Source organism: Lissotriton helveticus, chromosome 10 (genome assembly GCF_964261635.1).
Source record: "Lissotriton helveticus chromosome 10, aLisHel1.1, whole genome shotgun sequence".
NCBI classification, from domain to species: Eukaryota; Metazoa; Chordata; class Amphibia; order Caudata; family Salamandridae; genus Lissotriton; species Lissotriton helveticus.
The window spans coordinates 207,030,538-207,055,402 of NC_136071.1; the positions used below are offsets into that span (position 1 = coordinate 207,030,538).

A 24,865-nucleotide genomic window follows, 5' to 3' on the forward strand; every position below is an offset into this window, starting at 1 on the left:
TCAGAATCTAGTGTTGGTTTTGTAGATTGCGTTTGTACCAATTGGGCCAATCATAACAACAACATTACAGTTTTGTCTTATTGAATCCACCTGTTTGGAGACTCAGATAAGATTCTTCTTGTTCCACCAACCTTTGCCGTCAAGAAGTACAGAAACTTTATTTACTTTGATTACCAGAACAGGTAAAGGCAATTTTGACATGCATTTTTGTACTCTTTTCGGACTTTTTATCAAGACCCAATCATTGACTCACATGTCCTTGTTCTTAAAACCTTTCCCTGTGTCAGCATGTTACTTCAGCTGGCTTTGTTTCTGCAACACATGAATTCACTTCAGACCCATTTTCCTCCAATTCACCTTTCCACCTTAACCAATCCGGAACCAGATTTGTTTGCATTTTTGTACCTCTGATTAGCGTAAAAGAATCCACACCTGTGGTGGATTGTGGTGTGGTATTATAACTCCATATTTTTCGATTTCACAAAATCCTGAACATCCAAAATATGCCAATCAGGTATACACCAATATCATCATGTTTAAGGAAGAAGAACATGCACTTTAGCACTGGTTAGATGTGGTAAGTACTCAGAGCCCTAAGGCCAACACAAAGACTCAGCAAAAACAGGAAGTAAATGGAAACAAATCTGGGGTAAGACCACCTAAAGGATGTAAGGTCTAACAAACCGTAAGCTTAATACAGAAAAGAGAACCAGCATGGGAACCAGCGAAAACAGAAAATCATGCTTACCTTTGCCCACAAGTCTCGCGATTTGTATCTTCTGTATCTGATCCACCTCCTTCGACGCACACAGGAGTTCCATTTCTTATCTTTTGTGTAGGTTCCTGGAAAATCTATTGCATATGTCCAGCCCTGAAAGCATAATTTAAAAAAAATGTTTAACTGTTAGCACACAGAAACACATGTTCAGTGAGACCAATCATTCATTATTTAACTAAAATAATATTTGAGTAAGAAGGGATTGGATTAAACTTGATTGACTTTTCTATGGGAATTCAAATTTAGATTGTTTCCACAGGCTTATCTGCAGAACTTAGAGCCGCCCCTGGAGAAATTACATATGGTAGACATGGAGCCCTATCTGTTTTTAAAACCTAGCACAAACTTTATGTTTTGGACCACCCCAGTCACTCTGATGTAGGAGACCTGACTTAACCTAAGAATAGCTTCTACTCATCAATTTAATTAATCCTAGACATCTCATAAGTCGATGTGCACAGTTAAACGTTCACATTCTAAATCTGCTCTGTTAAAAATATATACTTTTATACCAGGCTTCTCCAACGAATAGTTAGTGAGCTACAATAACACTCCAGCTACCTGTAAGTGGCTCTCCAGTGTGCAGCCAACCCCACTAAATTAGAAGCAGCTATTGCTTGCCTGAAATAATTTACATATACTAAAATTGTGATGAAAATGTGTTCACGTTCAGAACAAATTAGCTGATGTTAAGGAAAATGACTGAATTTCCAAAATATATTTAAAGTTGATATTTGAGTGATAGATCATGTGGCATTGGGGAGACTTTTTACAAATGATATCACCTTGGTAACAGAATGTAAACGTAAATGTATTTCGATTTATATAGCGCACGAATCACCCAGGGGTCTCAAGGCGCTTGCTTAGGGAACCCGTCCTGGTATTCCCCTGTGAGATACCCCGGCAGGGTATCCACAAGGTGAAAGCCAGGCATCCCGCAGCGAGGGGCCGTAGTGGAGATTAAGCAAGCTATTGCCCAGAGTCGCAGAGTGTGACCCCGTGAGTCGAGTAGGCACCGGAGCGAGAATTGTCGAGTCCGTGGAATTTTGAGCCCGAGACCCGCCGAGGCGGGGAATCGAACCCTGGTCCACGGCCGATCTCAGCTTCCGGGTCTGCCGCCTCTAACCACTGAGCCACGCTTCTCCACAGAGGCTTTGCAACTATGGCTGTTATCTATTACCCATGTAACTCATATAGACAAAGTTTCTTTTACAGCACTGTTGGCAACCATGCCTGATGCACTGAGGTGATCACTGGTATTTACTGATATTAAAATAGCATACAGTGACCACTATTACAATGCTAATAATATTAGTAGCTCTGGATGAGTTTCACTGAACATAAGTAGCTCTCATTACAGATAAGGTTGGAGACCCCGGTTTTATACGGTTTCAGCAAAATAATTAATATGAATCCCCAGATTGTATGCTTTTTTTAAACACCCTTTTTTCATGTCAGAAGATCTTTAGGGCTGTGCAAAATTTTATTTACAAACACAACATTTTGAATTAGACTATTTCACATCACTTTTTGCTCACGCTAGACTGTTTGCATGAAAATGTAATGAGAGATACCAGCAAATTACATTTTGATCTATTTGAGTAATTTAACATATGTTTTGCAAAATGTAATCGGAAACAAGTACGCAATTTCACACACCTGTAGTCTAACTGTAAAGTTTTTAAAGGATCTTGGTGCTTAAATAAAATGTATTGCTTATTAACGTGGAATACCACAGCATGAAGCACCAGCATTAAAAGATAGATCTACAGAAAAATAAATTCACACGGGTTAGTCAGAACACTGCTCCACAAACCTACTCCCCACAGTACGAGATATGGTACTGTAGAATCACGGATCTGAAATTTGTTGGGAAAAATCCAAAGCTTCCTGTAAAACAAATGTGCATTTTGTTTCCTGCAACTAATGGTGAGAACATGGACCAATCCTGATTACTTAAGTTCTCAAGGTGTTCAGGATACTGTATTTTGTAACACTGTCCCATGCTTTCTGTTCAAACTACCCCAGGGCATACATGCCCACTTAATCATATCCTAGGTTGAGAATCCCTATAAAACACAGTTTGAGGTGCTATAATTCCTTACATAACTATCGATGCTGAACAACACAGTAAGTCTTTGAGACCATTACCATTACTACACAAAAAAGAACTGATGAGCACTACTGTTAGTCTCATAACAAACAGGAGTTTTGCTTGCTAACCTTGATTTGGAAAGAGGTCCCAGAACATAATATGGTCTAGTTTTGCCTTGGTTGTTTGAAATAGGAAAATTAAATTGACTGCCATAGGCTCCTTTTTTGGCTGCAAGCCAAGGACTCTCGTCACAATCACAGTTTCATAAGCACAGTCGAAGCCAGGAGTCATACTCATTAATAAGGCCACATAGTAATCTTTTAATCTCAAATGACAGCTATCAGAACTTATGCTACAATTCCTTTTGCAGGTAACAATGTATGCTTTAAGTAATATTGTCATAAAGCATACAATAGAGAACCAAAAACTCAATGTAAGAACCCCTGTGGATTCTTTCTTGCAAGTTAAAGCACTCTTAACCAAACTCAGCATATCATTCTACAAACAACTTCCATGGAGTTTTTCAGGTTCCCTCCAGATATACACAGAACACAGACTTAACACCAACAATGGCTACGTGTCCTTTAAGAGCACTGGTTCTCCACTCCACGTGTAGTTCATGGAGTGGATTTGGCCTCCGACACCTGAATAAGCAGTAGACCATGAATTTCTCAATATGTGCTTACAATACCGTAAAATAACAATTAATGGACTCATCAGCTGATAAGTCGCGGAACTGCAGAAAAAGTGAAACAATCTTTAAGCCAAGTAACGTTTCTAGAACAAAATCTGAGATTTTTTAGAAACATTCATTGTAATGTAAATCTTCCATAGATAAGAAATGAGTATCCCCACCCCCGAAAAACACAGATGAAACGTACATTAGCTCCTAACAATATACAAAGAAATACCTTAATGTCACATTTTCACTTTTGAATACAGAAAACATTCAACTCGATTTGGCTTAGCCAGTGGCATACCTTGAAGTTAAAACCAACTGAGAAACCTTCAGAAAAATGTTCAGTATTGTATCATGTTAGCTAAAGACATAAAGATCATTACCCAGATAATTCTTACAAAATCAGCTTTCTCAACCCGTATGAACCCTGAGGTACATATAAAAGAGAATAACGTAATCTTACTGAACAATAAACTAATATAGAAAGAGGACAGTTTCATTCACTTAGCCACTTTTGTACTGCTGCACATACCCTAGACCAAATATGGACATGTAACTTGAAGATTTCCATTCCATTGATGTCAGATCATCATCTTATAACTTTCTCCCTTATTGATGTTCTCCCTCCCTAACCCCAACATTTAAGGAGTGTAATGTCAAGAAACTGGAGACGCATGAACACTTATCAATTCAGTTCACTGTTAACTGACATGTCCCCCTCTGCACAGGAGGCGTTTCAGACCCAGGCAGAGAGCATTAAAACATGGCTTGAGCTGGTTAGTGGCCGTGTCGCTCCCCTCAAGAAAATTAAGATTCTGAGACCTCATGATGCCCAACAATGGTTTTCTGACGACCTAAAAATCAAGAAACTCGCTCTAAGACAGGCCGAACGCAGTTGGAGACGTCACTATCTTTCTGATAAGAGGGCTAAATATTTAACCCTCTTGAAAGAATACAAAAAGGAGATTCTTCGTACCAAGGAAGATTACTTCTCTAACAAAATTCTTAATTTGTCTAATAAACCCAGAGAAATGTTCTCCATAGTGAATGAGCTTTCTAAACCAGACAGGATCATGTTGAAGCCAGCCCCCACACAGTCCCTCAGCGACTCCCTCAATTCTTTCTTGAGAAAATTGCCTCTATCAAAGCTATTATTGCCTCCTCTACTCTTCCTATATCCGACCAGAATACTTGTCAGAATGTATCTCGGATGGCTCAAATTCCCTTGATCTCAAAGGAGACCTTTCTCAATCTACTTTAAAAAGTTGACTCTGGTTCCCCTACTGATTGTTGCCCTCCTAATATACTTCGAGAAGCTTTTACTATCTGTCCAGACTCCCGTCTCTCATTCCTCAACAACTCACTTAAACATGGAATTGTCCCTGACATATTCAAGAGTACGGAAATCGTCCCTATCCGAAGAAACCGGGTGCGGATCCGTCAGTCCTGAGCAATTAACGCCCCGTCTCCCTGATGCCCTAATTTGGGTAAAGTTTTAGAGGCTTATGTGGCAAATTGCTGCAGTTCATTTGTTGAACACTACCAGAACTTGGACTCCCATCAGGCAGGTTTTAGACCTGCTCACTCTACGGAATCTGTCATTTTTACAGTCTTGGATGAATTAAGAAGAGGAGCTGATAGTGGCATCCCCCAGGCCCTGGTTCTCCTGGATTTGTCAGCAGCATTTGACACGGTCGATCATAACATTCTGATTGACCGTGTCAGAAATGCCGGAATCCAGAGTCTGGCATGAGATGGCTTTCCTCCTTCCTTAGTAACCGTTTTCAAGCAGTAAGGCTTGCTAATTTCTCGCCCAACAAGAAGGAACGGACTTGTGGGGTTCCCCAGGGTTTCTCCCTTTCTCCACTCCTTTTTAATTTGTATCTTCTCCCTTTAATTCGATCTTTGAGAGAAAGAAGGATTGGAACATTCAACTATGCTGATGATCTCCAATTGGTGTTTGACATCAACTCATCAGCATCCTCAGTCTTCCACTTTCAAACTACTATGATCTTTATAAGTGATTGGATGAACAAAAACCAACTCGAGTTGATCCCTGACAAAACTGAGCTGATTCTCACAGGTAGCTCTGCCAATCCTTGGCATTCCAAACTCTGGCCATCCTCTTTGGGCAACTCTCCGGTGCCTGCAAGCTCTGCCAAAACCTTAGGCATTGTGATTTCTAACGACCTGTGATTGAATGCCCAAATTGGTTCAGCGGTTTCTGTACGTTTCTTCCAACTGCGGAGAATAAGGAAGGTTAGTAGATTTCTGTCTAGGGAAGCTTTGACCTTGGTTATTTTAGCCTTGGTTATCTCCTGACTGGATTATGCTAACTCTTTGTATCGTGGCATCCCCGCCTATCAACTGAGACGTCTTCAGCTGGTCCAGAACCAAGCTGCCAGACTCATCTTTCACCAACCAAAGTGGCAGCATATGACACCTATTATGAAAAATCTACACTGGCTCCCCGTGGCTAAGAGGTGTGCTTTCAAGCTGGGATGTACTATCTTTAAAGCCCTTCATGGCAATAGCCCAGCTTTCTTCTCTTCTAGGATTCAACGATATATTCCTTCCCGGGTTCTGCACTCCTCTCATTCAAACCTGCTAGTCACTCCCTCTTTTAAACATAAGAAGCATGGAGGCTCAAGATTTGCTGTTTTAGCCCCACAATTTTGGAACTCTTTCCCCATGGAGATGAGATTGGTTATGTCCTACGCACAGCTCAGAAAACTGCTTAAGACTCAACTGTTTGCCCAATCATATGACATTTAACCTCAGTTTCCTCTTATCCCCTTTCTGCCTCCTTAGCGCCATGAAACTGCTTGGTGTATGCGCGCTTTATAAAAGCTTTTAACATAACATAAACATAACATAGGCCGCTTTGTTGAAATGTTACATATGGTAAAAGAATGGAAGATTTCAATGGTCAAACTTTTATACACACATCCCAAATTAACACTGGATCAATGGCAACTAAAATGTATATTTAAGAGATAGAACCAGCATGACTAATTGCAAACCTCTTTGTACCAGTATGATCTCCCTAACAACCTTTCTAGACTCTTCCCTCTTCTCTCCACCTTAAACTCATCAACATCAGCCTTATTGTTGAAGAAAATATGTTTTACAATCAAATGTCAAAAGATTGTGACTCTGGCAATTGATAAAATAAACCGGAATAATTTAATCAACTTTAAATCACACTGTTCTATCTAATCAATTCAATATGGGAAGAAGAAGCACAATTCAATTTGAACATTGTCATTCAGAGATGAAAATTTGTTTCTAAATTACCACGTCCACCACTAGATTTTACCTATTCGACCACCACCAAGGAAAGACGGTCTTAGTGTCATAAGTTTCTTTTGAAGTGAGAAACAAGATCACTGTAATAGAAAGTACACATTTTAGAATAATGTCCATCTAAACATAGTTTAAGCAGCAATTCTGGAATAAACACCACCGACCTAAAAACATTATAGGCTGCAGTGAAAGGGAAATTCAACTGCCAAGATTATGGGAGTATCATCGCTGAAGAACTGAAATACCTGGCCTAGTTCAGCGGTACTCATAACCAGTTGGCACAATAAGCAAACTGCTGACATATTTGAGAATTGTAACTGTTCCAATTGACGAAACAGGTTTATAGGTAGCAAAGGCACATTCATAATGTCTCCTGAGGCCAGTCCCTGAGTAATGGAATATTCCACAAACTAAACGTCAGAACAAGTTGTGACATCTAGTCCACTTTGTAAATTTCTTGAGTAAATGAGCAAGAAAACTTTACTGTTTGGCCTACTCTTAAAATTGGAGCCATAGGTGGAGACTTGTCAGCTGCCCAGCTCAATTCAGTGGTTAATAGGGGTTTCAAAGTTCACCAACCATAATTGAACACTTAATTTGATATTTCAATAGCAAGTGGAGAAAGTTGTCAAGAGATACAAAAGTTAAAAACAATTCTGGGGGAGGAGTCTATATCATATTCACTTTCACTCAACCACTGAACTTTCTCCAGGGGCTATTAACAAGTGTGCATGATTACAATGGTAGCTTTAGCGAAGAGGATAGCTGCAGAAATGTTTTTCAACACAGATTACTTTCCAATCTCACAACAACCACTACCGACCTGAGGGACTGCAATGGCTTTGTTACTATAGAACTGAGCTGGACTACAATTGGAAACAAAGAAAGGTGCTGAATGATATCACCATCAACAGAAATACAAATAATTGTTCCCATTTAGTTTCACAACATATCAATTTCTTATATCCACTTACCCCTTTTTCGGTTGGCTCGCCTCCAATGTTTTCATCCACATACCAATCAGATTCCCACTCCCAATGTGGCGATGCTAGTTCAAAACTGTCAAGTTGTTGATGTTTCAAGCCGGTGACATCACTCCACTGCCACCGGTCACTGGGCATTAACTTCTCACAAAAACCTGTCACTGGATTCCAGCGCTAAAACAGATGGGAGATATGCAGAAAACGTCTTAAAGGTCCTAACACACTAATAGATCAATTGAAATATTCAACATATTGCATAGATAAAAAAGACATCTGTTTCATTTGTAAAACAATTTAATGTTTTTCTCCTGTAAAAATCATTCATAAGCCTAGTAACATTTGACGGGCTGTACAGTCCAGAATTAAATCCTACGCTCCTCTTTGAAATTTGCCCTTCATTTTTAGGGTATGCCAAGGGATAGTGATTAAACATAAAGCTTAAGGTCAATTCTTGATAGATGTCACACAAATAAATAAGAGGTAATTAATGAGAAACTGTCAATGAAATGAATATAACACAAACTTCAGAAAACTTCAGAAAATACATAAAACTACCATCGCTAGTAAACAAAGACAATCCTTAACAGTATTACAATATTACAAATGGAACACGCATCTCTATACAGAGCCAAGGTTATACTTAGGTACTACATTTTTTACATCATCGCTTCTAGCTGAATTTTTGAATTCAAATGAATGCAAGAAGAGAATGGCTCCCCTGTGTCACTCTTGAGAAGGAAAACAAGCTTTTCTCAGCCAAAGTGCAAGACATACTTACAATGCTATTATTCTACCAGTGAAGAAACACCCCATTATATTTAAAGTAGATAGGCAGCTTAAAGGAAGCCCTGCCTTTCCTAATAGTTTTTGCAAGAAAAAACTGCTTGCTGGAAACAGATCAGGTAAAACCATAACATTGGTGGGGGGGCCATAGCAAGTAATTACAATCGCTCTTCCACTCTGAAGACAACTTGGACCCCTTTAGATAATCGCCACTTGTGACTTAAGGAGCTAGAAAAATCTACGAATCAGAAAACATGATTTAGCGATTTTATGTATCAACTCCAGGACTACTAAAAGTAATCCTCTCGGTCTAAGAACCCTCTTTGTCATTCCAGTGCTGGACGTTGAGTGTCCGTATCAAAGCTCAGAAGACCGGCTTGCAACCAGTGCATGTGAACAGACACATTCTACCCATTTGCAGTACCACTGTAGTCCTCAGCTCAGTCTGCTCACTGAAGGGTAAGTCTCCAGCTACTGTGGTTAAGGAGGTGTGATTAGTGCATCAACACAAACTGTGAGCCATCTTTAGAAGTCCCTTCTATTAATGTCTCAAATTCCTGTACCATTTTGCGCATTAACCAGGAAACTCTTGAATTCATTGTTGCTTGTGTAATTCCAATTCTGAACTATACGATTTTGGTAATAGCATGCCTCCTGGTTCCCAGAAGAAAATGTATTTTGCGTCACCACATCATATCAATTGAGACGAGTTGAGCCAGTGATATCGTCCCAGTTAGCATACTGCAGTAGCCAATTTCACCTGACTTCTTCAAGTGAAATGTTGACAATTGTGAACATACCTTATCAGAAAACCTCTGCGGGCAAACAACCATCTCCACATGAATGTGCTCCCAATCCTATATGAACCAAAACGGTAAGACTTCTAAAATAGTGATGTACAAGAACTGTTTTATAAGAAAAGGTATGTATGTGGTATTCCAAAAAAAAGGTCTATTGACTTTATAATCTGCATACTTGGACGGGAATAGAATGTTGTTTGCATTACCCAATCCCACCAAAACAGCATCCATTTTAAGACATTCTCACTCCTCATTTCGCACTCCTTACTTCTCAGCCCTACTATTCATCTCTCTTCCATCGCTCCTCCTTACTTCTCATCTATCACTCCTCATCTATCATTCCTCACACTACGTCCCCCTTCTTTAAGTTTCATGCCTACTTCGACTGCTTCATCACTTCACTTCTCATCCTTACTTGTCTTGCCTCATCCATCATGCTTCGTCTACCAGTCCTCAGTCCTCACTTGTCACTCTTACTTCTCATCCCACATCCTTAATCACTCCTCACTTATCATTCATAACTTCTTATTCATCATCCCTCATTCGAATGGGAAATGTATTAGACCTCATTTTTAATACTCATCCCCATCCACCGTTCTGATTCATCATTGCTCATTCTTATTCCTCTTTCGTCAGGCATCATCCGTCATTGTTATTCCTCATCCCTCAAGCATCAACCATCATTCCTATGCCTCATCCCTAAGTCATTGTTCCTCAGTTTTGTTCTTCATTCCTATTCATGTTTCTAATCCTCACTAATCATCCTTCATTCCTATTGCTTATCCCTCAGTCATCACCCATCCTCATTATTCCTTAAACATCTGGCATCTTCCATCATTCTTATCCCACAGCCATCAAACCACACTGCCAGCCTTCTGAAACACTATTTCACACCGATTGGCTGGCAACAGCCACTGAAGCAAGGGGGCAGTTTTAAGTTTGTCAAACCACCCAAAAGTAGCCTTCTTATCAGCATGTGCTTCCTGATGAAGAGAAGAATGCAGCTGTTAGTGTGTGTCTCTGATGAAAGGTCCCATGGGAACTGATATGTAGAGGGCCCTAAAGGGCTTATGTCATAAATTAACGTAAAGAGAAGACAGTTGTTTACGTAAACGAGCCAAGGTTTTCATCTAGATGTTATCAGAAGTGAAAGATAATTGTTTTATTTCTTTGAAGTTTGCAGATAACAGGTCTAGCTGAGCTTCCTTTCCTGCACAATATCTATAGCTCCCCACAGGACTTCAAATGCATTCCAAGCCAGAATGATCAGGCTTATAGGGAGGCATATGTATAAAACACAAGAGCTTATCGCACCTTCAATAATCAATAAAAAATAAATTCCGGCACACCCTTTAAAATTCTGGATAGTTCAGTGTCATGTTTATCTTTCTTTTTAAAGGCATAATGTCCGCAGAATACCTTATGGGCGCAACTTTTATGATTTGCTTAGAGCGTACATGTATTCCATTCTTTTATGCTATAAGCAAAACAAACATTGACATTAAGGAGAATGCTAACCAAATATGAAAAGTCCATCTTTTGTCTTTTTCGAGAAGGCATGCTGCATCTGTTTTTCTTTTAAGTTCTTCCTTCGTTTGTCACATTGTTGTTTGATAACGACAGCTTGCTGAGAACAGAATCCTGTTAATGGTCTGTCTTTCTAGCACATCTCCAAAGTCATAGAGAAACCATATTTTGAAAAACGGTATCATTAAATATCATATAAAGAAACATTTTGTCATTTTTTCTTAACATTGCATCTTCATGTGCACCAATTTATAAACATCAACACATACTTTCCCCAAAAAATTCTGTAGAGTCTAACTAATCTGGCTATTTACCTAAGGGTGTTCATAACTTCTATGGGCTGTTTCAGTTAAACAGGTTTGTGTCAGTAGTGTGTGCATTCCTCAGCACTGCAGGGCTCTCTATCTACCTTCAATCTATAATTATTTTTTAATCTCGATATATATAATGTAATGACAGCATAAGTACAAAGCACCCCAGAAGACTAAGGCTATTGCTTTGAGATTTACTTTTAATTTTTTCAATTAATGGTTGAAATATGCTATTGGGTTACTCCTTTCTGTTAACACGAGTTAGGATCTCCATGCAAAGAACTTGAAGAAAAAAGTCATTTTATTTTACATTAATATCTCTGGTTGGTTGGTTTCAGTTTTATGTGAAGCAGGGTGGATCAGGAGATCTGTAGCTATAGCTGTGTATCATCTGGGTAGAAGTGGTATTCAATATTGGTTAGGCTCGTAGAGTGGGTAAATGGTTCACAGAAGAAGTTGTAAAGGGTACGAGACTGTATTGATCCTTGAGGAACTACTTGACCCATTGGGAATTTGTCTGGGAAGCAGTTGTTGATCTCAGTTTGTTGGGACTGATTGTCCGGAAAAGATGATAACCGTTTCATAACTATACAGTAGATGCCCGTCTTGTCTTCAAGCATAGTAAAAAAAGATTTTATGGTTTACTGCATCAAAAGTATCAGATATGCCCAGGAGCACTAGAAGACAGGGACTTATTTCATCCAAGATTTGGAGGTACCATGTAGTATCTTTAGAGTCACTGTTTCCAAGCTTCAAGGGATTTGAAAGACTGACTGAAGCTCATCTTATAAGTCACTGTTGTTTAAGAAATGTTTGAGCTGTGATTCCACACCGCTTTCTAACACTTTTGGTAACAAGACCAAGTTTGATGCGGGTGAAAGTTGGTTAGGTTTTCATGGACAGCACATTATTTTTTTGATCTTTTAGTAATGGAGGGACTGGACCGATTTGAAGGGAGTAGTATATGATTCCTTGGATCAGCGATGAATGATATTCAGCCAGATTGGAGATATCAAGCTGCTGATTTCTTTCAGGATCGCTGAGAAAATTGGTGACTCTTGGTAGGATGATGGTCTGGTTTTGTTGATGATGTTTGTGAAGTTGTGTATGTTCAGTTTTTGAAAGGAACGTCAATCTTTATCTGTTTCCTGTTCATTGAGAGACTGTTTTGTGCGTTGGACAAGATGTCATTAGAAGGTGCTATCTTTACAATAATTTCAAAGAGGAATTTGAGAAATTCTTCACATTTTTTTGATGGAGGCATTAGTGATCATAGAGATAGGTGGGTGGGTTTTATTTTTTACAATTTAAAATGGTTTTCAGTGTTCATTGCTGGCATGGTCGAGTTCTTTTTTGATAAACTGGGATATTTTACTCTTGTATGTTCTTACTTGCATTTACTTATAGATTTTAAATACAAGCACACTTTCATTTCCGTGCAACCAATAAATGCTAAAATATAAGTAACTGTACTTTTGTACTCACTTGATTTTCATAGGTCTCCTCTTGATATCGGATGGGGAGGTCACTGGCATAGACATTGACATATACCCCATAGTCACAGGCTATCCCCCAGCAGCATTGGTTAACAGCAGCAACACGCTTGAACTCCAACTGGTTATCTTTGCATAGCTCCCACTGCTGTCCAGTCACAGACAGAGTATACACTCTTCCAAAAACATCCAGTGCCCAAAGATGGGAGTCAGGCATAATAGCCTGTGGGGAGACAGAAAACCACAGACAATCAGTTAAAATAGTAAAATATTATGTGTTGCATGTAAACCTTTGAATGTTTACTTGACACAGCCCAGTCTTTACATGACGCACAATGTAACATCACAAAACATAACATGGCAAAGGTAGCTACAGAAGAGTGCACACAAAATGACAAAGTGTACAAAACATGTGACAATATGCCAATGGAAAGAAACTGCTTGGAAAAAATGTAGGCATTCAAAAAACCTAAATCTATTCCCAGAGATCAGCAACACTAAAATAAATGCTTACAGATACTAACATCAAAACAAGAACACACACATTTGCAAAACCAGAAACACACACATTGCTCACTGTGTATAAGGAACATCCAGCCCTGCCAAGTATCATTTATCAGGGGTTAATCTAACAAAACAGACTACTGTTACCGCATTACCACAGATCGATATCGGTCACACGTTTCAGAGCATCTGCACTGGGTCACCTGAATAAATCATTAACATGCCTACCAACATTTTCAAACTGAGAAGTGGGAGATTTTGAAAACAAAATCAGGAGAATGCATTTTTCCCATAAACTTATATTGAAAAAAGGCCATCTTAGGTGGGTTGATCGGGTCTATTGACATGCATGCATTAAAAGTCAGTGCCTTACTGTCACCGAAATAGTCAGGAGCATTTATTTCAGCTCGTGCTGTCGGGGACTTCAATCAATGCCGAGGACTTCAATCAATGCCGAGGACTTCACTCAATGCCGAGGACTTCACTCAATGCCGGGGACTTCAATCAATGTCTTGGAGAGGTTAGGTTGTCAGGGTAACGCTACAACCTCACACCTAAGACTGGTGGGTGGGGCTGCACACTGATTTGGACTCCAGTCATAAGGTCTGATTTTGATTGTGCAGTACTGCTAGGTCCTCCAAATAAAAGGGAGTAGTTAACCACTCGCTCTGTCAGCTTAAGCAGAGGTGCTACAGAAGCAGATGCTTTTGTTTTATGACCCTTCTTAACTTTTATCTCGGGCTGGTCAAGGTAACTCAGAAGAAGAAAGGGCGACCGAGAGAAAGAAAAATATTAAAATGGCTATGAAAACATAACAGAGGCAAATGAAAATAGACAGCATAAAGGAAAGAAAGTAAAAGGAAACAAGCATTGAAAATGCAATAGGTCTCGCAATAGAAGAGTTTGACATTTTTCGTTTTGCAAATGGATGAGTGGCGTTGCGTGGATGAGTGGCGTTGCATGGATGAGTGGCGTTGCGTGGATGAGTGGCGTTGCGTGGATGAGTGGCGTTGCGTGGATGAGTGGCGTTGCGTGGATGAGTGGCGTTGCGTGGATGAGTGGCGTGGGTGAGTGGCGTTGCGTGTGTGAGTGGCGTTGCGTGTGTGAGTGGCGTTGCGTGTGTGAGTGGCGTTGCGTGTGTGAGTGGCGTTGCGTGTGTGAGTGGCGTTGCGTGTGTGAGTGGCGTTGCGTGTGTGAGTGGCGTTGCGTGGATGAGTGAGGGTGAGTGAGGGTGAGGGGTTGAGGGTGAGTGAGGTTGAGGGTGAGGGTGGGTGAGGGTGAGTGAGGGTTTGAGGGTGAGTGAGGGTGAGTGAGGGTGAGTGAGGGTGAGGGGTTGAGGGTGAGTGAGGGTGAGGGTGAGTGAGGGTGAGTGAGGGTGAGGGTGAGTGAGGGTGGGTGAGGGTGAGTGAGGGTGAGTGAGGGTGAGTGAGGGTGAGGGTGAGGGTGAGTGAGGGTGAGTGAGGGTGAGGGGTTGAGGGTGAGTGAGGGTGAGTGAGGGGTTGAGGGTGAGTGAGGGGTTGAGGGTGAGTGAGGGTGAGGGGTTGAGGGTGAGTGAGGGTGAGGGGTTGAGGGTGAGTGAGGGTGAGGGTGAGGGGTTGAGGGTGAGTGAGGGTGAGGGTGGGTGAGGGTGGGTGAGGGGTTGAGGGTGAGTGAGGGTGAGTGAGAGTGAGGGTGAGTGAGGGTGAGTGAGAGTGAGGGTGAGTGAGGGGTTGAGGGTGAGTGAGGGTGAGTGAGGGGTTGAGGGTGGGTGAGGGTGAGGGGTTGAGGGTGAGTGAGGGTGAGGGGTTGAGGGTGAGTGAGGGTGAGTGAGGGTGAGGGGTTGAGGGTGAGTGAGGGTGAGGGTGAGTGAGGGTGAGGGCGAGTGAGGGTGAGTGAGGGTGAGGGTGAGTGATGGTGAGGGTGAGTGAGGGTGAGTGAGGGTGAGTGAGGGTGAGTGAGGGTGAGTGGTTGAGGGTGAGTGAGGGTGAGGGTGAGTGAGGGTGAGTGAGTGAGGGTGAGTGAGTGAGGGTGAGGGGTTGAGGGTGAGTGAGGGTGAGGGTGGGTGAGGGGTTGAGGGTGAGGGGTTGAGGGTGAGTGAGGGTGAGGGGTTGAGGGTGAGTGAGGGTGAGTGAGGGAGAGTGAGGGTGAGTGAGGGTGAGTGAGAGTGAGGGTGAGTGAGGGTGAGGGTGGGTGAGGGTGAGTGAGGGTGAGTGAGGGTGAGTGAGGGTGAGGGTGAGTGAGGGTGAGGGTGAGTGAGGGTGAGGGGTTGAGGGTGAGTGAGGGTGAGTGAGGGTGAGGGGTTGAGGGTGAGTGAGGGTGAGTGAGGGTGAGGGGTTGAGGGTGAGTGAGGGGTTGAGGGTGAGTGAGGGTGAGTGAGGGTGAGGGTGGGTGAGGGTGAGTGAGAGTGAGGGTGAGTGAGTGTGAGGGTGAGTGAGGGGTTGAGGGTGAGTGAGAGTGAGGGTGAGTGAGGGGTTGAGGGTGAGTGAGGGTGAGGGTGAGGGGTTGAGGGTGAGTGAGGGTGAGGGGTTGAGGGTGAGTGAGGGTGAGTGAGGGTGAGGGGTTGAGGGTGAGTGAGGGTGAGGGTGGGTGAGGGTGAGGGCGAGTGAGGGTGAGTGAGGGTGAGGGTGAGTGAGGGTGAGTGAGGGTGAGTGAGGGTGAGTGAGGGTGAGTGAGGGTGAGTGAGGGTGAGGGTGAGTGAGGGTGAGGGTGAGTGAGGGTGAGTGAGTGAGGGTGAGGGGTTGAGGGTGAGTGATGGTGAGGGGTTGAGGGTGAGTGAGGGTGAGGGTGAGTGAGGGTGAGGGGTTGAGGGTGAGGGGTTGAGGGTGAGTGAGAGTGAGGGTGAGTGAGAGTGAGGGTGAGTGAGGGGTTGAGGGTGAGTGAGGGTGAGTGAGGGTGAGGGGTTGAGGGTGAGTGAGGGTGAGAGTGAGTGAGGGTGAGGGTGAGTGAGGGCGAGTGAGGGTGAGGGTGAGGGTGAGTGAGGGTGAGTGAGGGTGAGTGAGGGTGAGTGAGGGTGAGGGTGAGTGGTTGAGGGTGAGTGAGGGTGAGGGTGAGTGAGGGTGAGTGAGTGAGTGAGGGTGAGGGGTTGAGGGTGAGTGATGGTGAGGGGTTGAGGGTGAGAGAGGGTGAGGGTGAGTGAGGGTGAGGGGTTGAGGGTGAGGGTGAGGGGTTGAGGGTGAGTGAGGGTGAGGGGTTGAGGGTGAGTGACAGTGAGGGGTTGAGGGTGAGGGTGAGTGAGGGTGAGGGTGAGTGAGGGTGAGGGTGAGTGAGGGTGAGTGAGGGTGAGGGGTTGAGGGTGAGTGAGGGTGAGTGAGGGTGAGTGAGGGTGAGGGGTTGAGGGTGAGTGAGGGTGAGGGGTTGAGGGTGAGTGAGGGTGAGTGAGGGTGAGGGGTTCAGGGTGAGTGAGGGTGAGGGTGAGTGAGGGTGAGTGAGGGTGAGGGTGAGTGAGGGTGAGGGGTTGAGGGTGAGTGAGGGTGAGTGAGAGTGAGTGAGGGGTTGAGGGTGAGGGGTTGAGGGTGAGTGAGGGTGAGGGGTTGAGGGTGAGGGGTTGAGGGTGAGTGAGGGTGAGGGTGGGTGAGGGTGGGTGAGGGGTTGAGGGTGAGTGAGGGTGAGTGAGGGTGAGTGAGGGTGAGTGAGGGTGAGTGAGGGTGAGGGGTTGAGGGTGAGTGAGGGTGAGAGGGTGAGGGTGAGGGTTTGAGGGTGAGTGAGGGTGAGGGGTTGAGGGTGAGTGAGGGTGAGGGGTTGAGGGTGAGTGAGGGTGAGTGAGGGTGAGGGGTTGAGGGTGAGTGAGGGTGAGGGTGGGTGAGGGTGAGGGGTTGAGGGTGAGTGAGGGTGAGTGAGGGTGAGTGAGGGTGAGGGTGAGGGGTTGAGGGTGAGTGAGGGTGAGTGAGAGTGAGGGTGAGTGAGGGGTTGAGGGTGAGGGGTTGAGGGTGAGGGTGAGGGTGAGGGGTTGAGGGTGAGTGAGAGGTTGAGGGTGAGTGAGGGTGAGGGTGAGTGAGAGTGAGGGTGAGTGAGGGTGAGTGAGGGTGAGTGAGGGTGAGTGAGGGTGAGGGTGAGGGTGAGGGTGAGTGAGGGTGAGGGTGAGTGAGGGTGAGTGAGGGTGAGTGAGGGTGAGGGTGAGTGAGGGTGAGTGAGGGTGATTGAGGGTGAGTGAGGGTGAGTGAGGGTGAGGGGTTGAGGGTGAGTGAGAGTGAGGGTGAGTGAGGGTGAGGGGTTGAGGGTGAATGAGGGTGAAGGGTTGAGGGTGAGTGAGGGTGAGGGGTTGAGGGTGAGTGAGGGTGAGTGGGGTTGAGGTTGAGGGGTTGAGGGTGAGTGAGGGTGAGGGGTTGAGGGTGAGTGAGGGTGAGGGGTTGAGGGTGAGTGAGGGTGAGGGGTTGAGGGTGAGTGAGGGTGAGTGAGGGTGAGGGGTTGAGGGTGAGTGAGGGTGAGTGAGGGTGAGGGGTTGAGGGTGAGTGAGGGTGAGTGAGGGTGAGGGGTTGAGGGTGAGTGAGGGTGAGTGAGGGTGAGTGAGGGGTTGAGGGGTTGAGGGGTTGAGGGGTTGAGGGTGGGTGAGGGGTTGAGGGTGAGTGAGGGTGAGGGGTTGAGGGTGAGTGAGGGTGAGGGTGGGTGAGGGTGAGTGAGGGTGGGTGAGGGGTTGAGGGTGAGGGGTTGAGGGTGAGTGAGGGTGAGTGAGGGTGAGGGTGAGTGAGGGTGAGTGAGGGTGAGTGAGGGTGAGGGAGGGTGAGGGAGGGTGAGGGAGGGTGAGGGTGGGTGAGGGTGAGTGAGGGTGGGTGAGTGAGGGTGAGTGAGGGTGAGGGTGAGTGAGAGTGAGTGAGGGTGAGTGAGGGTGAGGGGTTGAGGGTGAGTGAGGGTGAGGGGTTGAGGGTGAGTGAGGGTGGGTGAGGGTGAGTGAGGGTGAGGGGTTGAGGGTGAGTGAGGGTGAGGGGTTGAGGGTGAGTGAGGGTGAGTGAGGGTGAGTGAGGGTGAGGGTGAGTGAGGGTGAGGGTGAGTGAGGGTGAGTGTGAGGGTGAGGGGTTGAGGGTGAGTGAGGGTGAGGGGTTGAGGGTGGGTGAGGGTGAGGGTGAGGGTGAGTGAGGGTGAGGGGTTGAGGGTGAGTGAGGGTGAGGGGTTGAGGGTGAGTGAGGGTGAGGGTGAGTGAGGGTGAGTGAGGGTGAGTGAGGGTGAGTGAGGGTGAGGGGTTGAGGGTGAGTGAGGGTGAGTGAGGGGTTGAGGTTGAGGGTGAGGGGTTGAGGGTGAGTGAGGGTGAGGGTGAGGGTGGATGTGGTGGTGGATGCGGTGGTGGTGGATGCGGTGGTGGTGGATGTGGAGGTGGTGGTGGATGTGGTGGTGGATGTGGTGGATGTGGGGTGCTTGCGGCTTGCAAGCTTATTCCGCTCACGTTATGCAGTTTCAAACATGATTGCCACTATTACTCTCAAATTCACTTGGCAGCAAACTGGTGAACTAATTAAAAGAAAGTCGTATTCAGCGTTATGGCCGGTACTTTATTCCAGCAAAGTGGCAAGCCAGTACACACCAATGAGCTAGTAAAGCTAAAAACACACCACATGGCACAATTGCTGGCTGAGCGAGCAGAAGTAAGCCAAACAGCTTTCCCGTAGCTAAGGAGAGCTGAGCTCTTTTTGTAGCAGCACGCATAAGAAAAGTCCCGTATTTTTACCAAAACACTCTCTGATAATGATCAGCCGAATTCAGAAGGCTTCCTGCCCTCATATATTCCCAAGAGAGCAGTAATCTTATAAGGAAATGCTGTCATCACACCTAAAGCTACGGATGAGGAGAGCTTGCTGGAAGACATTCAATTAATGAAAAAAAAAAAAAAAAAGAAAAGGAGACACGGCCGGCCGGCCGTGAACTGAAAGCACGGCCGGCCGGCCGTGAAAAAGCCTTTGATGCCGCAGGGGGTAATTAGGGGAGGAGAATGGCTGGGCTGAGGCAGAGCGCCAAGCCTTTGATGCAGCAGGGGGCGGAGCGGGAAGAGCTGCTGGCGGCACTAAGCTGACGATTTGATGCTGTGCACGCGCATTTTAACTAATTGCGCTTGCGCATTGAGTTAAAAGTGCACATGCACTTCATCAAATCGCCAGTGAATCGCCAGTGTAGGTAAGCTTTGTTTAAGCCCCCATAGTCTCGCTCTGCTCAATGCGCATGCGCATTGACAGGCGAGACCTAAAAAAGTAAAAGGCAAATAATGAACGAAGTAAGGTAAAAGAAGCATGCAGGAAAGAGTACAAAAAGGTACATGAGGAAATACGAAAAAAAGATGTAAAAGAAGAAAAAGAAAGGAAAAAGAAAAAATGAAGGGTGAAAAGAAGAAACGAACGGTATTATGAAATAAATAAGAACAATCAAAGTCAAGAAAGAAGGAAAGCAGTAAAATATATTGAAATAAAAAAAGAAATGTGAGACAAAAGGATGGGCGACTGAACGAAAGAAGAGATAAAAGAATTAATTAATGGAAGGAATACAAAAAGAAAAGATGCTAAAAAGTTGTGAAGGAACAACATGAGCATGATAAGAATTAAGGGATAATGAGAAGGATGGAAAACTAGAAAAATGTCAAATGGAATGAGAGAAGAATAGACAGAAGAGATGAAAGATGGAAAATAAAATATGCATAAAAACAAAGAAAAGGTGATGGAAAGCAGGAAGGAAAGAAGCATAAAGGAAGGAAAGTAGATGGAATGGATGAATGAAACCATCCCAGGATCCTTGTTTCCGATCCAGGGATGCTTGTTTCCGGTCCAGGGAGGACCTGGCTTGACAGTTCGGGCTGGACTGTTCCCGCAAGGAACAGGGTCAAGACTGATTTGTGTATGGCTGGGTCCAACCTGGGTGGTGTGGTGAGCAAACGAATGATGGCTTTAACCTAGATCCTTGTAACTGGGGGTGAATACTTGCATTGTCCAGCATTCCGTCCATCAATTGTTTTTTTTGTAAATGAGAGAAATAAGCCAGTACTGGTAAAAGTGTTGTTTTTGGTCAAATTCCTTTAAAGTCGTTCTGTGAGATTCGTAATTTTGCACTAATTTGTACACATTTTCCCCATGGGTACAATTCCCATGGCGCTTTATATGAAGAGTTGGTGTCACTCACTTTACTTCCTCATTTATTACTATATATGGGTCAAAGTGGGACGTAAGTTATTTTTCTGGCTGCTCCCTTGTCCAAATGACTATGCCATGGATCATGTGGTGTCCTCAGCCCAGCAATCGACACTGGAAGCTATTGGAAATATTTTACAGCGATGGCTAAGCAAGGTAAACTTTATGTTTTTTAAGGTCCACCCTGGAATTGATCAACATTACTTCTGTCACGGCAGGATCAGCTCAGAGCAGGAGCCTGCACCCTTCTCTGAACTCCTCTGGTTGTAATGTTTGTTGTTTAAGCTATAGGCCAGAGCCCGCCCTCTACCTCTTATAAGAATATGAAACCACTGAAATGCAATCTCCCCTTGCCGCCCATCCTAATTAGCTGACAACCTGAAAAAATTAAACCTGACCCCTCCAGATCAAAAGGAGGGAGATAACGAGACGGGAGGGGAGAAAGGAAAAGGTAGGAGAGACGAAGGGCTGTGGCTGTGAGAGAGACCAAAAGAGAGGGAGGGAGAGAAAACAAACAGTGGAGAATATGGCAAAAAGGAAGGATAACATAAAGGGGAAGGTTGATAGGCAAAAGGATGGTAGGAGCGCCTGGTCGTGGCTATTCATAGTCCACCAGGTACAGTGGCACTGGGCCATAGGAGCTCAATTACCCCGAATTATGGGTGTATTTTTTGCCCATTCCTGCGGCGAGGGGTCACATTTTCCTTGCTACGGCATCTTTGTTAAGCCATCTGAGGAAGAGAGACAAGAGGCAAATCCTGCTCTGTTCAAGGATCCAAGGCATGGAACCTGCTCCCCAGCACTTTGCGTTTCACAGAATCAGGAGCCCTATTCAAAAAGATCTTGAAGACCTGGCTCTTCCAAGGCCCTGATGCACTCTGCTATTTCCTTATTTAGGCTTTTTTAGGTCTCGCGACCTATCGATGCGCGCATGCGCATCGAGCGGAGCGAGAATTCAAGTGGCGAAAACATCATGAAACCACCAGCTTTTTGCTGGCGTTTTCATGCAGTTCATGTGAACCACGTGTTCAAACATGAACGCGCATCAGCCTCCCTCCATTTGCCGCACAGCACATCAAAGGGTTTCGCCCAGCGTGCGCTCTGCGGCTTCTCCTCCCCTAATTGAATCATGGCCGGCCGCAGGCCGGCCGTACTTTCAGTTTCCCGCTCTGCATTTTTGTTGTTGTTGCTCTCTCGTGTCAGCTTTTAATTACGTTTTTTTGGGGACTGCCAAAGTGTGCATATATTTATTTTCTTACTTGCGTGTTCTTTCTCCTGTTTCCATATTCCCAGATTCTTCTTTTTCATCGCTTCCACCTTTTTCTTCTCCTCCTCCCCTTTTAGTTTCATTCTTCTTATTTCAATTTCCATTTCCTTGCTTCTTGGTCTCCTTTTCTTAGTCTCCATGCTTCCCCATGTATTCAATATTCCACCCATCTCTTCTGATTTCTCTAGTTATTCATGTTTGTACTTTATCGTCTATAACACTCTTATTTTCCTTAACACCAGTACTCCCTTTGGTGTATTTTCTCCTTTTCCGTGTGTCTAGATATGTTGTCGTTCCCATGCCTCTTGTTCTCTAACTCTTCACTCTGGCTCTCGTTTGTATGTTAATCTGCGTTCTACCCTCTCACTTACTTGCTCATCCCACACTTTTATCTGGCACCCCCTCTTTACCTCACATCTGTTGCTTTTATTGTCCCCGGTTCTACTTCTCTCTGTGCCATCTTCGTTTCTCCCGCGCGCCTCCTCTTCAGTGTCCTGTCCTGCAGCTGTGTCCTGGTGACGTAACGCTTCGCCGCGCGGAGGAAGTGTCAACACGAGACCTGTGAGCACATTGTGAAACAGCGCGGTATCCGTAAAAAAGATTTATGCCACCAAGTCCAGGCTGCCTGGGGCGGCTGCCATGGCGAAAAGTCCATAGCCGTAGATGCCTCTCAAAGGCTGTTTTGTAGAGCTTTTTATGTATTTAATTGTTATGTAGCGCGGTCTTAGCCTAAACCTGATCCACGGCGTGAGAGCACTTAATGTATTGGATAAATAACAAGCATTGGCATTGCCAATAGGTCTCGCTTGTGGGACCTTATAAGCATTTAGTTTTGCAGCACAATATCCTTGTTGCATAATCGGATATTGTGCTGCAAAACTAAATACTTATAAGGTCCCACAAGCGAGACCTATTGGCAATGCCAATGCTTGTTTCTGAGTTCAGATTCACCCTTAGCGCCAGGATGCTCCATTGTGAGTGACAGTGCACTTTCTAAGTTTTAAATTCATTCACAATGGTAGGTGGTGGTGAGTAAGAAGAGAAAGACAATAAACGGTGTGAGGGAGACAGAATATTTGGAAGATAAGAGGTAAAACAGCATAGGTGGAAGAAAAGGATGGTTATCTAAGAAAAGATAAAAGGAGTAACAGAAAGGCAGAAGGCAGTGAAAGGAGAACACAGAGGAGAAAGGTAGGGTAGGGTAGAGGAGGGGGAAGAACATGACATTGGTAAATGGAATGTGTGATGTGAGGACAGCGGGGGTGGAGAGTGAGAAGAGAATGGAGTGAAGGCAAAGTTGAGAGGAGGCAGAAAACAAAAGGAGTGAGTAAATGAAGCTATTTTAACTATCCATTAAGGGAGGGATGCACAGTGTCTTTTGTGCACTATCTTAATTATTTCCCTTGCACTCCAGAAGTCCAGGGATATGAGTTATTTGTCATTGGCAACAGAGTATACACAGATATTTAGAGGGAGAGCTCAATCTACAGAAAGGTCCACTGGTGAAGTTTCTTTCATACCGGGATACTATGGAAATGGAAATACCACTGATGAAGTGTCTGCCAATGGTGCCAAGAGACAGGCTGCCTAACACTGCCTCTCTGAGCTAACCAAGTGCTCCTTGCCTTTGTATGTATTTTGATAGACTTTGATAGAGCAGGAAAGGCTACCAGCTTCTTGCTTGCTGTGTCTGCCTGTGGCCCTCAGGAGCCACGCCACTGCCTCATGTTGCCCTAATATCCCAATGCACTAATTAAATATATCTAACTCTCCTAGCCTTTGAGTTCTGATCCGTGAGCTGCACTAAGGCATCTGTGATCGATGTGAGCCTTGTCAGCTTTATAACCTGTATCAGCATTTCAGTAAGATGCAGTTATTTTCATGCCTCTTCCAGACCATTACGTTTCTGAGAAATAACTAATTTATTAAATGAATTTCTACATTCCCATAACTGCCTTGTCCATTCATCATAAAGTGTCACCCAAAATGTCACAGATAAGGTATTGAAATGCCACACAAAGGGGCACTGCAAACATAGAAATGGCACACATAAATAGACTGGACACTTAGCAGCTATAAACAGTATGGGGCCGATTAGGATGACGGACGGATTGCCCCCGCCGGGCTGGCGGTAACCACCGCCGGCCCGGCGGGGGCAATCCGTCCGCCATCCTCACAGAAATTACCCCAGCCACATTAGGATGGCGGGGGAGTCCGCAGCGTACGGTAAAACCATCCGCTGCTCGCCTTCGCGACCGGTGGAAAAATGTGCTTACATATGGTGGCGGTGTCTGCGAGACACCGCCAACCATATTACGATGCCGGCGGTCCTATGCCTTTCCACGGCGGCATTGCCGCAGTGGAAAGGCGTACAGTCGTTGCTTTGGGGGCCTGTTGCGGGCCCCCAGGGTGAAGGGGGGTAGGGGGTGCACATGTGGGGTACCCATGGTACCCCCCTGCGTTTCAAAGTACAAAATGGCAGGCACCGCGTGGTGCCTGTCATGTTGTGCTTTGAACCACACAACATGTATTTATAGCATTGCGGCCGACGGTGCTTTCAGCACCGCCCGCCGCAATGTTAAAAATGCAGGATGCACCCGCCACAGTGGCGGGTGCATCCTAATTCGATGCACGGGACCTCCGCCCCTGTGGCGGACGGTCCCTTCCTACAACAGGATGGCGGACGGACAAAGTCCGTCCGCCATCCTAATCGGCTCCTTAGTTGGAAATGTGTTTTCAAAGGACATTGAGCAGACATACCATTATGATCATAGATACATCTCAATCTCTTTTTCTAGGTTTGATTCCAATCCTGGCTTTGATTTCCCAAACGCAGAGGGATATGAACTGTCTACCAAAGGTATGGAAAGTAACCCTCAGTTTTACATACACAAATGTCCCAGAACTATAATTCACACATCCATGATACCGGGGACAGTAAATGTCCTGGAATGTCCTGGATGGTAAAAGCAGAACACAGTTGGGGAACAAGGTGGCGGAACAAGCACTGGCAAAGAAAATAGGTCAAGTTCTAATATGCTAACAGATGCAAACATACGTATATCAAATAATGGGTTTACTCGAGTGAACACTTTTTTTGATAAACTGATACTATCCTTGTTCTTAGGATTATTGGTTTGGTCCCGCTCATTGTTACATATGCAAACATAACGCATTGACCACAGTTATTTGTTTGTGTTAGAACATTAAAGTCAGACCTACTGGGTTTGCCCATGTTGTACATCCTAAGAGTGATAAAT

General features: G+C 44.8%; 1 protein-coding gene across 1 annotated transcript in view; it reads right to left on the reverse strand.

Moving 5' to 3' along the window:
* Positions 1–24,865, reverse strand: part of TECPR1 (tectonin beta-propeller repeat containing 1) — a 386,389-nt gene that overhangs the window by 314,648 nt on the left and 46,876 nt on the right. Inside the window, exons 2-4 of the mRNA XM_078665166.1 lie at positions 12,748–12,978; positions 7,833–8,015; positions 749–871 (exon numbers count right to left, since the gene is read on the reverse strand). Coding sequence (XP_078521292.1) covers positions 749–871; positions 7,833–8,015; positions 12,748–12,972 — 531 coding nt within the window. The 5' untranslated portion in view covers positions 12,973–12,978. The remainder of the gene's footprint in view (positions 1–748; positions 872–7,832; positions 8,016–12,747; positions 12,979–24,865) is intronic.